This window comes from Watersipora subatra, chromosome 5, assembly GCF_963576615.1.
Source record: "Watersipora subatra chromosome 5, tzWatSuba1.1, whole genome shotgun sequence".
Taxonomy (NCBI): Eukaryota; Metazoa; Bryozoa; class Gymnolaemata; order Cheilostomatida; family Watersiporidae; genus Watersipora; species Watersipora subatra.
The window spans coordinates 56,691,036-56,708,496 of NC_088712.1; the positions used below are offsets into that span (position 1 = coordinate 56,691,036).

Genomic DNA, 17,461 nt, shown 5'->3' on the forward strand with positions numbered 1-17,461 from the left:
TTGGTACATATACCTGATCAACTGGTACCAAGCAAAAAAGAAATGCTTTTACCCATAATATCATAGTGCTTGTCTATCTTCATATGCCAGATGTTCCTATGGATTGTGTAGGCAGCACAACTCCCTAGTGCCTTGTTTTCTTCCTGTGATCTGAGTGCTAATCTGTTTTAGTTACCAGATGTTATTAAAAAATACATGTAGACAGTGAATCCTGTGTTTTTGTGAGTTTCCACTGCTAAATGAGCTTGCTTGGGGAGTAAGAAAATATATCAATCGAAACCATGTTAAGAACCTCTGTCCTGGGTGATTTCACAATGAGTACAGAAGTGGGTAGGTATGTAGCAACTACAAAATATTTCTGAGCTCCTTTGTCTAATCATGCCCATTCTAATCTCCAGTCATGCGCACTTGCTACTGATGCAAGCAGGGCAAGTGTAAGAACTATTCTCTCATAAAATGGTGGAGGCCCAAATTTGGTGGTCACTACTTCTAAAGATGTTTTTTTTATTCTGAGCATAATGATATAATAGTTGAGTAATATTTAAAAGGTTACTGTACATACTGAACAGTTTAAACTATACTTGGCTGCTCAGGCATGAATCATGCTCTTACCATGGGATATCATTGGTAAAGATTTGAATATTAACACATAAATATTGCGGGAGAAAATATATTAATTAGATATTTCTCTATTGTTCTGAATACTTCTATAGATGGTTTTTAAGCTGATAATGCTGTCCAAGTCTGCATTTGAACATGGACATATACAGCCAGAATGAATATTTACGTGTTCATATTCAAGTCTTTACCAAACAGGATGTCTTACAGTTTTTGAGCGTGATGTCCCATTGCAAACGCATGATTCATGTCTGAGCAGCCAGGTATAGCTCAAACTATTAGTCATGTTCTCTAACTTTTTAAATATTTCTCAATCATTATATCATTATGCTCAGAATAAAAAAAACATCTTTAGAAGTGACCACCAAATTTTGGCCTCCACATTTTTGTGAGAGACTAGCGTTTACAGTTGTCTTGCTTGCATTAGTAGCAAGTGTGCATGATTAGACAAAGGAGGTCAGAATTATTTTGTAGTAGCTACATATTTCACTCATTTATCTAATTATTGTGGAATCATCTAGAACAGCGGTTCTTAACCTGGGTTCAATTGAACTTTCAGGATACTGTGAGTGAGTCTCAGAGGTTCAGTGGAGGTCTTTCAAAAGCAACAGCAGAAATCACACTGATTTGCAAGGTCATGACTTTATGAAAATATATGTAATTTGTTGTCAGTTCATCTATTTTGTTGGTTTTGTTCTTTGAACACAGTGATTTTAATGCATAGTTAGTTTTCATACGCCTGTTTTAAATGGAAAAATATTGTATGTTCTGTTTCAACCAAGTAGAGCTTGGTGAAAGTGCATATGAAATCGGTGGGGTTCAGTACATCCGTATCAAAACCACAAATCTAGAAACCTCATATAATAATGGCTAGTGCAATAGTACTAGACTACTTCTTTGGTTTTTTTCCAGTTTTTCAAATTGTTTTATAAATAACGTTTTAGTTTTTTTTAACTAGATAGCAAAGTCTCTTTTGGTAGCTTTTGTTGCAAAATTGATAAAATTTTAAGTTTTTTAATGGTAGTAAAGCAAAACCGCATTTGAATGTATCTGACTGCTAAAACATTTTACTGGCTTAGACAATGAAATCACTACTTTTCTAGATCCACAATTTACAGTATTAGTGGCTAAACAACTAGTGTAGAATTGAATATACTTTATAAAATGCCAAGACATGTTACCACACTATGCAAGTAGTGAACATATTACAATCAACTATAAACAGTGAACAGTGCAATTTTTAACCAATCTTCATTGTAGAATGAATCATATTCTAATGTGATTGAACAAAATATGAATAGAAAAAACAGAAATAAAACGAATTCTTGACTTCAGCACTTGGAGCTGTGAAAACTTTTTTTAATTTCAGCTTTATATAGAAGTGCCTATTATAGCTCAGTTGAAGGATAAACATTGGAAGAAAGACAAGCATGTCATAGGCCTTGTGCAGTGAACCATGCAACTACATGTAAGTGAAAAGTTATTTGTCTTAGCTTAGCTAGGCAATAAAATTAGTTTTCAGCCTCTGTGTACTACAGCCCTGAATAGGTGATCATTTGGTAGGAAAGCAAGCTATAAGGAATTTGATAAGATAAAAGGACAAGCTGAGTGGCACATCGCGCAGGTGCTTTGCAGATCTAAACTATTTAGCCGGTGACAGGGTAGTACTCTCTACTAGCAAATTATAAGCAAAATGAGGGTGTTCATGCCGCTAGCAATGGTGCAATACGAGGGGATATCAGAGCTGGAGCAGATCGTTTATAGCCAAGTTACTATCGTTACTGCAAAACAACTTGAAGCAAACCCTGAAGAAGGAAAGGGCATCAAGGTAGCATTTTACGTCATCCATCGTGGCGGTGAGCTGATATTGGAATATAAAGAGAAAGGTTTGCTGCCAGATCTTGGCCTGATTTGTAACCACGGTGTTGGAGTAAATCACATGCCTTTTGATAAGTTGAGAAGCTTAGGAATTCGACTTGCCAACACGCCTGATGTTCTCAGTGACTCAACAGCAGATATGGCCCTCGCGCTAATGCTTGCCTCTGGTCGTCGGTTAAAACTAGGTAAGTACACGTAGATCATTGATAAAAGTTACCTATTTGTCAGATCATATAGCAAGCCTGCAGCCTGTCCAGTCAGGTAGATATATATATAAAACGTGGGCTATAGGTAAACCAATGCAACCTGTTTCATGGTACTAACACTGTCACATGGTCTTGATTTTTGTTAAGATCAATAGCTAGATGAGCCAACTCTAACAGAAACCAGCAGCGGTTGAATACACACTGATAGGGCACATGAACTGGCAACAGTCAACAGTCAAGTATCTGAATGGAGCTATAATACAAGTTTTTGTAAACAATGGTACACTGCTCTAGTCATGGTACATGACTACAGCAGTGGTATAGCAATGTACTGCAGAGACTACCAGCAGTGGGCATCTACATCGCTGGCAGTCCCTGCACCTGGTCTGCAACTGCAGACATACTGGCTAAGTCATTCCTCTGAATCACAGTTGTGTACAGGCAAGAGAGGTTCTTGATCTCAGGGCCACCCAAGGACACTTCAACAGTCTTGGTGGCATCTTTTCTATTGGCAAAATAAGCTGTCAAGCAGTGTCACTTTTGACAGATGCATGTCAACGCACATAAAATGCTTGTAATGCCTGCCAATTATCTGAACTAGATAAGTTTTGGTTCAGAGGTTGGAACATTCACTATGTTTCCATGGTGCGCAGTACTGCGAAGCAGCCCCCCTCCGAAGTCGAGGGGATTTTACGTTTCCATGCTGCGCAGTGGTTTTCAGAATTTCAGCAAATTAGCCAGAGAAGAGAAATTGTATAAATCGAATCGCCTGATGGAGAAATAGAATCGATCATAGATACCGAACGTCATAAACGGTCTTTTTATGATTCTGTCGTCATTATACTTTTATTTACAATACACATTCACAAGGTTTTACAAACCTTAACACACTTTTTACAAAGTAATATATTTTTAATAAGTATTTTTAAGTAATATATTATTTATACGTTAATTTAGGACTTGCCACCTATTTTTCGAAATGTGTTGGCATCGATAACAAAGTCCAGGAAAGTAATCACCTCATCATCCTCATGAATGCAGACCATAATTAAATTTAAGTGAAAGAAGATCGGAAGAATAAAAAAAACAAGATTAGCAGGACAACATTTGTACTAGTTTATGGCCTTCGAAGAATCCGTATCCACAGCATGAGAGCTATGCGCAGCCACTGCGCAGTTGCTGTTTCTTTGCTGCGAATTTGCACTGGCTTCGCACTGATCAGTGCGCAGTGATTTCAGTGCGAAGACGCCGTTTCCATGATTCGGAGATAGCGCAACTCCGAAGCACTGCGCATCATGGAAACATAGTGAATGGATACTAGAGCGTTGTAAAAGGCAGCGTTGAGAAGACCGCTGCCTTCCGTTACGCACATCATACCGTGGTTGGAATGTAGAGATTGACAGATGTATAAGCGATGTCCTTATGCTTTATGTTTAGTTATCAGAGGGCCAAAAGAAAACAGACAGCTAGGTTTTTGCTATCATAGCACAGTACTGCTTCTAATTTCAAAGTTAGCATTTTTAAAGGCCATTTTTCTTATTATAAGTTCTGGAAAGCATAGATGTTTTTGCACAATAAAATCTGTTCGGAGTCTCTCTAAAATTAGACATGAATTAGAAATTTTACATTATAAAAATGCATCAAAATATTCACCACTAACATATGAATGAAAATTAGGTAATTCAAAAACAATACATACACTCTTATGTTTTGGTCATATTTTATGTAAATTGCAGCATAATTCATTGAGTGAAAACAATGTGTGTAACGTCTTGTAAATATTTAGTAAATGCCTGGTACAGTGAGATAAGTTTTCAAGCAAGTTTTAAAAATACTCTGAAACTTCCATTTGCAAAATTAATTTGTTCCAGAAATAATAAAATAAGTAAAAAGTTTTTGTTAAATTGAAACCACTTTTACCAAATAAATAACCAAATTCATTCCAAGCCACCACAAAACTCGGACATAACATTTGCATAATTTACAAATAGATGTAAAGATAAAACTTGTAGCAAATACATGTAAAAGCTATACTTTTACATAATAAATATCAAAGGTAAACATGAAAAGAAGAAAATGCACAAAAATAGCAGATAAAAGCTGCGAACAGTATGTTTGTTAGTTTACTTTTTGCATTGGCTATATAGATGAAGCTAAATGAATACAGCAGGAAACAAGAAAACAGCGGTCAGAAAAGGTGATTGCTGTATTATTTTTTGCTCAGAAAAAAATGTTTTTTAAGAGTGTAGAAAGATTTTTTTACATAAGCTTGAAGTAAAAAATTATGTCGCTATACAAAAAACATTAATTGTTAAAACCGAAAGTTGCCCTACTCTGTATGCGGTGTATGATAGCTTCAAGCTATAAACTGAACGAAAAGGAAAGACATTTGTAGTGTGCTGACTTTGGCTAGCAAATGAAGCTGGGTAAAACACAGTTTACATTGCATTTATGGGTAGCGATTGGGCCAAGACCCAAAACAAACAAACAGGCCAAAAAAATAAAAGGCCTTCCGGCTTTCTGTGTCTAGAAATATCTTTCAGAAGTCAAAGTAAAATTTCTACCAAAAACGTTTTGAAAGTAAAGGTTCTACTGTATTTTTAAACCAGCCAACTCAGTTCTTTTATAGAAAATGCCTTGTTTAAGTTTTGTTCATTAATCAGAAGTATGGTAGAAAATAATGATAGTAAATAAATAAAAAATGAAAATTTAAAGCATTTGAGCATAACATTTGTGATCAGACAGAAAAGTTTAGCTCATTTTGCAGGAATTATCATCTCATTTTGAGAGATGATAATTCCCACAAACTCATCTCTCAATTTGAATTGTTATCATCTTATTTTGAGAGATGATAACATCTATCATTCAAATCTGAAAGCTTTCAATTTTAGCATTCGAAATAGTTTACTTGGACATTTTGCCAACTTTGCAAGAAGCAAAAGGGACACGGATGATGTACCAACTGTTTTGCAAGCAGAACTCAGTTGATCGATTATAGATCGTGATTATTGCCACTTATGGTGTTGACGGTACAACTTTTATCTCTTCTGTTTGCTGCTAGTTTTCATTTGAAGCAATTTGTCTAAACTAGGCATATCAGTTACGATCTTACCTCGACATATCGGTAAAAGTTTTTTAAAAAGATGGCTAAAAGTTAGTATGAAAGCGAGACAAAAAGCGCCAAACCGAAAATAGGTAATACAAAATTAAATACAAAATTACCTTTAAGTTTAGTAAACTATTAAAGTTTAGTAAACTATTAAAGTTTAGTTTTAGCTGCATGTTTAGTAGGCTAAAATCCTTCAAATGAAATTCAAAATTGGCGTTATCTTACGTAGTATTACAGGAGTATAATGTACCGAACATGTTGCTGTCAAGTCTTTCACACCGCCTTTAGCCACAACGTCTGTCTCAAAGATAAAAACTCCACAGAGTACTGTACATAGTAATGTTTTATTTTATTGCAGATCGTAACTACTAAATAGATGTTTGTTAGTTTGTGAGCATAGGCAGTGAATGACGACAATTAAAAACACGTCTCTTCCATTGTAATATCCTGTTTTCAGGTAGTTTTGTCTTAGTATGAGAACAGATTATTTGTATTTAGTTCCTCTATTTTGGAATTGTGCTTTGAGATACCCTAGGACACTTATGTATTTGCTTCATCTAACTTTTGCATTTTCGTGGAGTCATCCTTTCGCGAAAATTTCATGAGCGAAACTAAACTATCATAACGAACTAGCGAATATAAATAGCTTTGGTCATTAATATTCACAATAAAATCACCATATGTATTAGAAATGCAGGCATTTTTCGTGTGTGGTTGGCTCATTGGGTAATTTCTGCTAAACTCATTATAGCTAATACACCGATTGAGCAGCATGGCAAAGCAAATTACGATAACAGGTTTTTTGGAAAAGCCGAGACAAATGAGGAAGATGATGATATTAGTTTAGTAACTGAATTTGTAACTGATGAGGATGAAAGTCTGGTAGGGAAAGTCATAAAACTTAATAATAATTATTGTAGTGATGAATTTTAGTACCAACCAAAAACAATAACAACCCGGAGCCATGGCCACCGCGTGCTATAAATACTTGAGATCTCATATTGGTACCGCATCAGCCACGGTGGGAGGGACCTTGACGTCATTGATAGTCCAAGAAACAAATGGCAGCAAGCGATCAAATTGCATTATCGATCTCGTCAACACATTTCTACCTGCGGTTTACAAAGACATATTAGCCGCAAATTGAAAACAATTTCGTAACAGTGAACTAGAACTGATGAATCTAATTATGTTTGTTCCACTGCATTTATTTTCACATCACTATATTTTCGCACTCATCAGAACTGCAAAAGCTGCAGCAAAATTTTACTCTGTATGCCCTTCACGAAACTAAATACTAGCGAAATATAAGTGTCCTAGGGTATGAGAAAATTGACATACAAGCTCAGCCCCAGAGAACATTAAGCTCATATATTGAGGTAAACCATTTTCATATGATTGTCTTAAGCTGCCTCCAAACTAGCCGATGACCTTTTACTAGTTTTTGGTTATTAGTTATTAGTTTATCAGCTTTTGTGACAATCAATTTGCATTACAATTAAATCAATCAATCAATTACAATCAATGACAATCAATCAATTACAATTGAACACTTCGAGCAATAAACAATGTCAATTGTCGCTACAAATATATTTCTTATTCCTATTGGTTATTAGTGCTTCACTAAAAATAACAGCATTTATATTTACGTTCAAAGTGAAACCAAAGTTGTTCCACATGAGAAGCTGAAACTGTGGTTACTGGGCAATGATTGGTTGTCATAACCTGACAACTGTCTGCAAATAGAACAGCCTCAATTGAAATAAAGTTGATTTTTCGGCACGCAGAGATGTTATGGTTTATTATTGGCAGGTTTTCAGGCACCTTGAGTATGTCAGCTGGTTGGTATATTCTACGTACTACTTGTATGCCATATTTATTGAAGTTGCTGAATTTGTATTTATATCTGGGTGACGTTAGCTTGAGGACGCGCAGCTGTTTGCAGCAACTGCTAATTGTGTTTCATAGAAACCTCACTGATTTCTTATTTGAACCATCTCTAATATCTACTTAATGAAAAATAATGGAGAGCTTTAGTTTCCACTCGTCAAAGAACGAATGCATAAACACTACAGAACTCAGAGATCAGACAACTCCGCATAGCGTTGGTGCAGAATAAGTTCAAATTAGCTTTATGTTTGTTCTGTAGGTATGGAAATAGCCATGAATCTTCCTAGTAAAGAGATACATCAAGCCTCCTCTAAAGAGATACTAGGTAATGAAATCAGCTATGCTAAGCTAGGCATAATCGGCATGGGATCCATTGGCTACAAAGTCGCCCAGAGGGCTAAAGCATTCAACATGTCAATCCATTATCACAACAGATCTCAAAGGTGCAGTAGTTTTATAGCTAAATCCTAGTATGTTTGCATTATGACTGAGAGGATATCAGAAACTTGAAATGTCAGTTATTGTCTCCTCTTATAATACAAGCCAGTTTTGTATTCTGAAGATGCATTGGACAAGTGTTTTTAATAACATCAGCGCTATGTCTCATTGCTCCCTCCCCCTTTACTCAAAATACTCTCAGATCATGGGCTACATACATCCAGGAAATGCATGACCGCTGCGTAGCACTGATAGCTGCTGCTGCAAGTTACACTAGTGGTATTCAAATATCCGTTACAACCAGAAATATTTTTGTTGAAAAAATAGGTTAATCTACAAAACACTTTTAGTTTAGAGTTCAAAATCAAACTTCAAAAGAGATTAGCTTGTGCTAAAAAATTAATAAAATAGAGGCAAGGTTGTGTTTGATAAGAATCAACTGTTTCAGTCAATTTTTGTTCAATAACCAACATTTTTCAATTTTTAAATATAAAAAATATGGCAATTTGCATGTTTGCAATAGTTAAATACAGTATTTTATTGGTTACATGCTTACTGTATAAAATGAGGTTGTTATTCACAGTGTTTCCGTGATTCGATTGGGTTCAGAGTTGCCCGTTCATGATGATTTCACACTACAATTTCAATGATCCAGAGATGCACTATAGATCTTTTTGAGATTCGCAATGTATCCATCAAAACAAAACTGATTAAAGTGAATCAGCTTTTGGGTCAAGGTCACTATTAAATTCATGAGAAGTCAAATAGTTGCACTAAAAAGTAATTATTTTGTCACTCATCCTTACACGAGCAACCCATCCTTAGCATCTGAATGTTAATGTAAAAACAAAGTCAATCAGAAATAATGGTGAGTAGCGGTAGAACCTTTTCCTAGTAGACACTCATGTGGGTATGGCCAGAAGTGTGCTGAATTATTTTTTACGCCTACTGGGGAGAGCTTAGCCATGCACTATTGATTGGAATCCATCAGCTGCGAGCTTTGGAATGATTTCAACGTACTCTCACAGCAAATGCCTTTGCGCAAATTTAGCAAGCAAAAGGGCTTCGAATGCATTTGAATTTTACAATTTTATAATATGGAGTGAAAGCAACTCTGAACCCATTCGAAACATGGAAACATAGTGATTGGCAGACATCTATTATGCTACAATCTGACAACCTCATTTTTAGGTTTACTTTTTTTGTGTTGATATTGTTAATTTTAAATAAACAAAATACAGCGCACCTCCACCATACAACATTTATTTATTTCGATGTTGGCAATGTAAATGGAAAATGGTGTATAAAGGGTTATACAAACCTATATAGCAATTATCAAATGCAAATGCCTCTGGATAAAAAACGTAAAAATGTTATATTCGTACTGTATTTATTAAACATTAGTAACAAAATATTATGTTAAAGGTTGACTTGCAACAAAATTCACATTACAGTTATTTGGTATCAAAAAGTTCACCATGTCTCACTCTGCTGTGTTGTATGTGCAAAATATGTGGAATGTGATTACAAGCTCTTAAAAGCCCAAAAACGAACAGTTAATCGCAGCCATCATGAAAACGCCGTAGATTGGAGTCCCTTTTTAAAACGGCTCAAATGGGACGTAGTTGGACACGATAGTTTCTGTGTACATTTTCATGCAACCTCATTCATCAAAATATTTTCACAAATATACTTCCCACATTCAATAAAACTATGTCTATTATCCTTACGCGTCTGTTTCATCATAATTGTAATGTTGTCACTTTGAGCACTGATATCTCAAAACCTACCGTAAAAGTTCGTTTTTAATCTTAGCTTGAAGGAGCGCATAATCATCCTCTGATAAACATGAGGAGTCTGTTGCTCACCTGTGATAGTCGAAAAATGCTTCAGAAATTGTTCGCGTCATTTGGCAGGAAGTACGAGTTACATGATCAGATTACGACTAGATAATTAGACCAGGCTGAAACGGAACTATGAAGTAGGGAGCATCTATATTTGATGAGGGCTTTCCTGTAGAACCCGAAGTGTCTGTCATAAATTAGTGCTACGAGATGATTTATATTGAGCCTTTTATTGGCCTTTAATTTCACATAATAACATCACGTGTCAAAACAATAACCACAATGTTTGATTACATCATCGAAATAAAGAGTTTCCAAACTTCGGCATTATAATGATGGCTGCGATTATCTGTTCGTTTTTGAGCTTTTAAAAGCTTGTAATCACATTTCCACATATTTTACACCGACAACACAGCATAATAAGACATGGTGAATCTTTTGATACCAAATAACTGTTATTTGAGTTTTGTTGCAAGTCAACCTTTAACATTAGCACCTATAGTTAACTTATAGTTAACTTAGTAACTCTAGCTTCATTGCAATGATAATCATTTTCTCACTTGCTCCTTTAACGTCGTTATCAAACTTTGAACACATGGCTAGCAAATTAATGTTACATATGTAGTTATATAGCTATATCTGAATAATGAATTAAAGTTCATAGTAAATATTGTATTAAACGCTAAAATACAAAACGAATGTCGCTTCCGCTTACTTGTCACTAATTTTCGTTTCACTCGATATCAAGCATTTACGAAACACAAAGCATTTTTGACTGAGAAGGAGAGCAAGCATCGTATCTCTTTCAGGCGTTGTAGAAGAGATTTCAGCAAATACAATATTGGTATCTTTCTGATTCTGACATATTTAGCACACTGACTACCAAGTTTGAATTTCGTGAGACACTTGGTTGTTGAAGTCATATGGTGAGAAAATTCCGTAACGAGAAAACGAAAAAACATCGTGTTCCACATCATAAGGTAAAAAAACATAAAACAGGCACATCGTAACCCAGGATGCACTGTATTACACAAACTCACGTTTTACAAGCTTTTGTTTAACTTTAGGTCTGCTGAGGAAGAAAAGGCAATAGGAGCTACCTTCCACGCAGAGTTGCATTCTCTGCTAAGCGTGTCAGACTACCTGGTGGTTAGCTGCCCGCTGACATCAGAAACTAAGAATCTGATTGGTAGAGAGGAGTTTAAGGCAATGAAAAGCACAGCTCATCTTATCAATGTCGCTCGAGGTGAGTAGTTTGTTTGAATGTCACGAGATGTTTCCTGGTTGCACTGAGCAGACTCGGTTAGAACACTGCATTAGGTTTAGCATATAGCACTCTTATTTCTTTCTGGGAGCCATGTAGCAAGGTAGATATAGTGAAATTATTTTACTAGAAATTTACAGTAAGCATTTGTTATTCTTCCTTGCTATTTATATAGTATTCATTCACTTCTGTTTATTATAAAATCAGTGTTGTAGCTTGGAATCACTCAAACATATATTAGCGACCATGGCTTAAAAACTAGTAAACTATATATAGCAATATATTATAATATTATATACAATTTAAATTGACGTTTTATATAATCATGCATACATTGTGTTTCAATTATGTAGTTAGTCTGCCAGTTTCTGCCATTCACAAGTTGGAAATGACAAAACCCCACGAGTCCAGCGAGTTTAATTATTCATAATTTTTATCGAATTTTTGAAGCTTGCAAAACAAGAAAATAGCACTTGCGAATTATGCTCACAAAAAAGCGGCGCAAGTGATTCCATTTTAAACATTTTCCATACATTAGTCAGTCTTATTTCGAAAGCATGCTGCTAAGCAAGACCGAAGTGCACCGCTCTGAACTCTGGCATAGAATTCATTATTTTTTTAACAAGGTGTCCGTGTTAATCTGCAACCCAAAAAAATGTCCTCTGAGTCACTTATCGCATGGTAACTCAATGTGCGCACAACTCCAAATATGTACCGTCCGCTCATTAAAAACATAGCGATCTTCAATGAGCACTTAGACAACTTTCTCTATTCCTTATTGAAACAAATACTAACACGAGGGCTACCCATGTTCTATATCACTAACGTTAATGCACGCTTTAGTTTATACAAAAGTGCCTTAAAAAGTTTCTTTTTGGTGTCCAGTAAAAACAAGTAAAAAGCATTTTATTACACAAATTAAAATTATTTCGATATAAATCTGATTATGGTATCTCTGTACAGTATCTATCAATTTTTCTCTTTGGTTTAAAGGTATAGAAGCTGTTTTATATCTCTATATGTAGGTTCAATTGTGAACACTGATGCCCTGGTGGAAGCATTGGTGTCTAAAGAAATTCATGCAGCTGCTCTAGATGTCACTGAGCCAGAACCGCTACCTAATGACCACCCTATACTTAAACTGGAAAATGTGATCATTGTACCACATTGGGGCAGCGCCACCATAGAGGTCTGTATAAAATCAATACAATAGAAACTGTTTATTATATATTGAGTAGAGTAATTTAACACTGACTCATCTAATGAGTAACAGATGGCTGATAATATTCAACATCTTGTTGTTACAAGTTGACCCGGCATTTGACTTGTGAAACGCAGTTTGAAATACTATAACATATGATATTTAAACAAAGAGTTTGAAATAAGATAGAATAATTCAAAACACACTGCAAAACACTAAAAAAGTTAAAGAATGAAAGAGGAAGGAAAGTGGTGGCTGCTGGGGATCCTGAAATTGAAAGAACAAGATATGGAGAAGATAAAAATGACAAAGTTCTGCCTGTTTTCTCATTTTACTGTCTTTTCTCCTTTATATAGTATAATACAAAACACTAAGTTGTGCATATCTATCTCTCAAATTAGTGAGCTTTACATATACGTAAACATGATATATATGTGTCTGTGTCAGCGGCGAGTCGAGTTTATAGGCTTTACAGAGATAGGAAAAGAGTTAGTGAAACAATGATCAACTATGCTTTTGCACGTTATTAACGCTTTTTCCATCTATCAGCGTATTTCCTGTTTTTTCAGTCTTTAAAAAAACTACCTTGCTATAAAATAGAAGACTCCCTTTCATATAAGCTTCTTGTGGGCTGCAGATAGATGCATCTACAACGGCATTCAGCTCTTTCAAAATTTAACCAATCATAAGATGCCAAACAAGTTGGCCATTTTTATTTAATAGTTCTATTGTACAAACTAAGCATGAAACAAGAGGCTTGATTTTTGCTGTTCAACTCAGCCCTAGTGAGACATTCACCTTTTGACTGCCAGATTACTCATTGCGCCAACTGCCTTAATGCTACATTTTTTCACTCAAAAATGTGACACTTTCTTTTGGACCTTGCTCTGCTTTTTTTTACACCAGCTAGCTCAAACTAGCAATATATCATTAAAATATTTTAACTGCAGAATATTGTACAAACTAGGTAAGGAACCTAAGGCTTGGTTTTTGCTGTTTGAACTCAGCTTTAGTGAGTTACCTGTATTAATTAAACATTGAAGCGCATGTCATCTGATAAATTCTGACGGCATCAAACAGCATCTCTGAAGCTGGTTTTACATCGTACTAGTTCTACATAATATTTTGAAACAGTTGTTAAATATATTGAATGGCATAAAATGTATTTATAAAAAAGTGGCAACATTTAGCATTTGATTTCTCTGCATTTCATAGGTAAGAATTGCTCAAGTAATGATATGAAACATTTTAGATGCAACATCCTCTTAACGAATAAGTTTATCTGTTAAAATCATATCTATGTAGGTGCCATGTAGACATTTATATGTCTGCATGTCACGATTTCATCGCGTACACCATGAGGAGCGTGGAGATATTGCTGGAGTGTGCTTATGCACACTTGGGCGATTCACCGACGAGCGATAACGCAGGCATGCTCAAAAACTGGCAATAAAATTCCATATCACCAGTTTCTTCGAAGTTGAGAATAAATTTAAGTCAATATGGCGTCTTCTAGACAACGGCACGAGCAATTTAAGCTTTTGTTAGGCCTATCTCACTCTCATGAATTGCTCTCTTTAAAAAGACATAAGAAAAAACTATTCTTATAGTTTTAGTAACAATATTTAACGATTTGTATATATAATTCACTTTATAGTAGTTTTCAATTTTTAATATAATAAATATGTAGAGTTTTCAAGATAGTCAACTTGCACAACGATTGACTCGAAATGTTGGTTTTCAACTGGGTTTCTTTGTAATTTTTGTGTGTTTTGTATTGTAAAGGTCTGGGTGTGCTCTTAGTAGATCTATGAACAATTCATTGTTCATTTTGTTGATGTTTCAATTGTAACAAAATAGCACGATGATGTTGCTGTACATTGGTAAACATGTAACACAAAAACATTAGCAGCCAGAGCATTGCATTCTGGGTTAAAATAACCAATCGAAATGAACCTCGCGTGCCAAAAAGTTCTGGTTAAAAGTTTCGCATTATTGCTTGAGTTCCAGAGCAGACTGGCACCCCTCAGCACAATATTGCTCTACGTATCGCTTAGTGTGCTTGCACCTTTAGTGAGTTTAGTTCCGTTGTTCACATCTGTGTAAAGGTATATGTGCAGTTGTGAATTACACTGTAGTTTGTTAAGGATTATCTTGTTTATAAAATACTTGCTGTGACCCCTGACTAAAGTGAAATACACACCTAACATATAACAGTTTTTTGGTGTTTGTAAGAGGAAGTTAGAGATGAATGGCAATCCTTCCAATCTATTTTGGTACTCTGAGATTAGACATACACTCAAGCAAGTGGAGTCCATGATTATTATATAATAAAAACATGCATGTTTTGTTAAAGACATTCTGATAGTGTTGATATAAAGATATCCTGGTTGGTTGGATATATGTTAAAGATGGTTTGAGGTTTGTTATAGATGGTTTGTTATAGATGGATTGTTTTAGATGGTTTGTTATACAGTAGATGGTTTGTTATAGATGGTTTGTTATACAGTAGATGGTTTGTTATACAGTAGATGGTTTGTTATACAGTAGATGGTTTGTTATAGATGGTTTGTTTTAGATGGTTTGTTATACAGTAGATGGTTTATTATAGATGGTTTGTTATAGATGGATTGTTTTAGATGGTTTGTTATACAGTAGATGGTTTGTTATAGATGGTTTGTTTTAGATGGTTTGTTATACAGTAGATGGTTTGTTATAGATGGATTGAGGTTTGTTAAAAATGGTTGGAGGCTTGTTAAAGATGGTTTGCATGTGTTAATAGCACCTTGGTCAGCTAACTTGGAGTTTGCTGAAAATATAGCTGGTCTGAACCCTGTTAGTAACCAATCCTAAAACACCTAATCAGATTCTCTGTGTGTCAGATTCTTTCTTGTCAGTTTTATGTTCATGGTAACATAACTCCTCGACTGCAACTTGTAGTAAAAAGAATTATGTCTCTTTCAACAGTCCAAGCATATTTTGGCCATGAACACAACAAAAATTTCTTGTTTTCTGCACCCTTGCCATTATTATTCATGTCTAGACTCGCGGGAAGATGCTGCAGCTGATGATAGACAATGGAAAAGCTTTCATAGAGTCAAAGCCTCTACTGACAGAAGTAACTCTATGAGATGGTGCAACATGGCGAGATGGTGTTAACATGCAATGCAAGTGGCTTTACCTTTCAGTATGTGCTGTTTATATCTAGTAATGTCAAACAGATAACTTTGACTCTGAGTCAAACGTGACTTGGGCAAGCTTTTAGTCTCCATTGAAGGAGTTGCCATTTCCTTTTTTACTTGTAGACAGTCACTTTAATTAAAAGGTACCACTGCAAGACAGTTACTAAATTAGAGATGCTGGCTCATAAAACATATTATATATTTTTGCCTATCTAGTACTTAAATACAAAGATTCTGCTGTCAATTCGTTATATGTATAGTATATATATGTACATGTATATACTTTCAGTGGCATCTTATTCATTATTATTTTAGGTCTGTGGACTTTATACTCGACTAAACCTGTAAAATTGATTAATGATTCCTTTATAACCAATTTTAAGAGCAGGTGTGGTGCATTGTCAGTAGGTCACACAAAGATATTGGTGAGGTTAGGGTGGTATCTACCTACAACTACTCATGCACTACACCAGTCTAAACTCAGTAGGTTTCCCGAAAAAAAGTTTAGATAAACACCTACCTAGATGTAAGATCAATAAGTTTAAAAGAATGTTTGTAGTTTCGATAATGGACTTTGGCAAACTCTTAGTATCAATATACAAAGCTTTTATTTCCTTATTCCACTAATTGTTTTGGCACAAGTCAGTTTGATTGAAGCAGGCCACACTATTATTCTTTGCTTTTCTAAGATTTGTTACATGTATGTCAACAAAATTACAGAATCACCATGGTTGACTTCCGAAGAAATTTTTCTTTAAAAATATACATAAGTTAAAAACCTGCATCCCATCACATCCAATATTACAAGTATACTAAAGGCTGAAATGCACTGAAGAGATTATTGGATAGGCTAGCGGATCCATGGGAGTTGAAGCTGTGGCTGCCTTCAGTTGTGAATGCTGCCATGCTCACATGCATTTACAATACATAATTTGGCACCTGCTGCTTTTTTATTGCTAATAGCTAAAGATCTAGTTGCCAGTAGGGGTGCCCTAAAACCAAACACAAAAAAACACTAATGTGCACTAAAATAACATAGAGCCTTTAAGAATTAAAAACAATTGTGAAACAAAATTACTCGAATTGTATATAAAAAACAGAAATTGTGCAGCAATCTTTACTATAATAATCTCAGTGTCTGTCTGTCTGTCTGTCTGTCTGAAGCCACGTTAGGAGGATTAGGATCAAAAGATCGCCTTACGTAGGAATCAAACCCAGGGTGTAAGATGCAAAGGCAAGACTTCCGTAGCACCACTCAGCAGTCCTAACAATTGACTGGATAATTCTCCGCTGTGTACTGCCAACTCATGACGATCTCTCACTGTGCACGGGACTGGCGAATGTTCTAGTTAATATAACAGTGGTTGTTATGTTAAAGTACTAAAAGCAAAGATTTTTGTCACTCTTCTGTCTCCAATATATTTTACAGTGGTCATTGAAAGACTAATACTAGTACTACAGTTTTATAAAGGCATTTATTCTGCCTCTAATGTGCCTGAAATTTCAATGTAAAAACCTTTTTTGGGAACTTGAAAGTTTCTAGATAAATATTTGATTTCGTTTGATTGTGAGGCAAGAAATAATAGAATTGAAGAACTAAGGCTAGCTGTAAAGAACTAAGGCTAGCTGTGAATTTGTAAACTCGAACTTGGCTACCTTTTTTTGTCTCATCTGCCTGTTATCTAATTAATAGTCAAGCGTTTCTAACGATGTGATGTTTACACAAGGCATGTCCTGGTTCACAGACTTTAATTGTTAAATCAACAGTTTTTGTCTACAAGCCGACATTTGCAATGTTAGCTAGGACACTGGAGTTTTGTCAAAGCTTTGT

The 17,461-nt window shown here is 35.3% G+C and overlaps 1 protein-coding gene across 1 annotated transcript; it reads left to right on the top strand.

Annotated features, from left to right (window-relative positions):
- The first annotated feature begins 2,234 nt into the window (after positions 1 to 2,234).
- Positions 2,235 to 15,874, top strand: LOC137396560 (glyoxylate/hydroxypyruvate reductase B-like). The gene is made up of 5 exons (XM_068082873.1): positions 2,235 to 2,681; positions 7,961 to 8,144; positions 11,051 to 11,229; positions 12,273 to 12,436; positions 15,492 to 15,874. Exons 1-5 carry the CDS (start codon positions 2,312 to 2,314, stop codon positions 15,576 to 15,578), a joined length of 984 nt encoding a protein of 327 aa, XP_067938974.1. The 5' UTR covers positions 2,235 to 2,311; the 3' UTR covers positions 15,579 to 15,874.
- Positions 15,875 to 17,461: the final 1,587 nt, after the last annotated feature.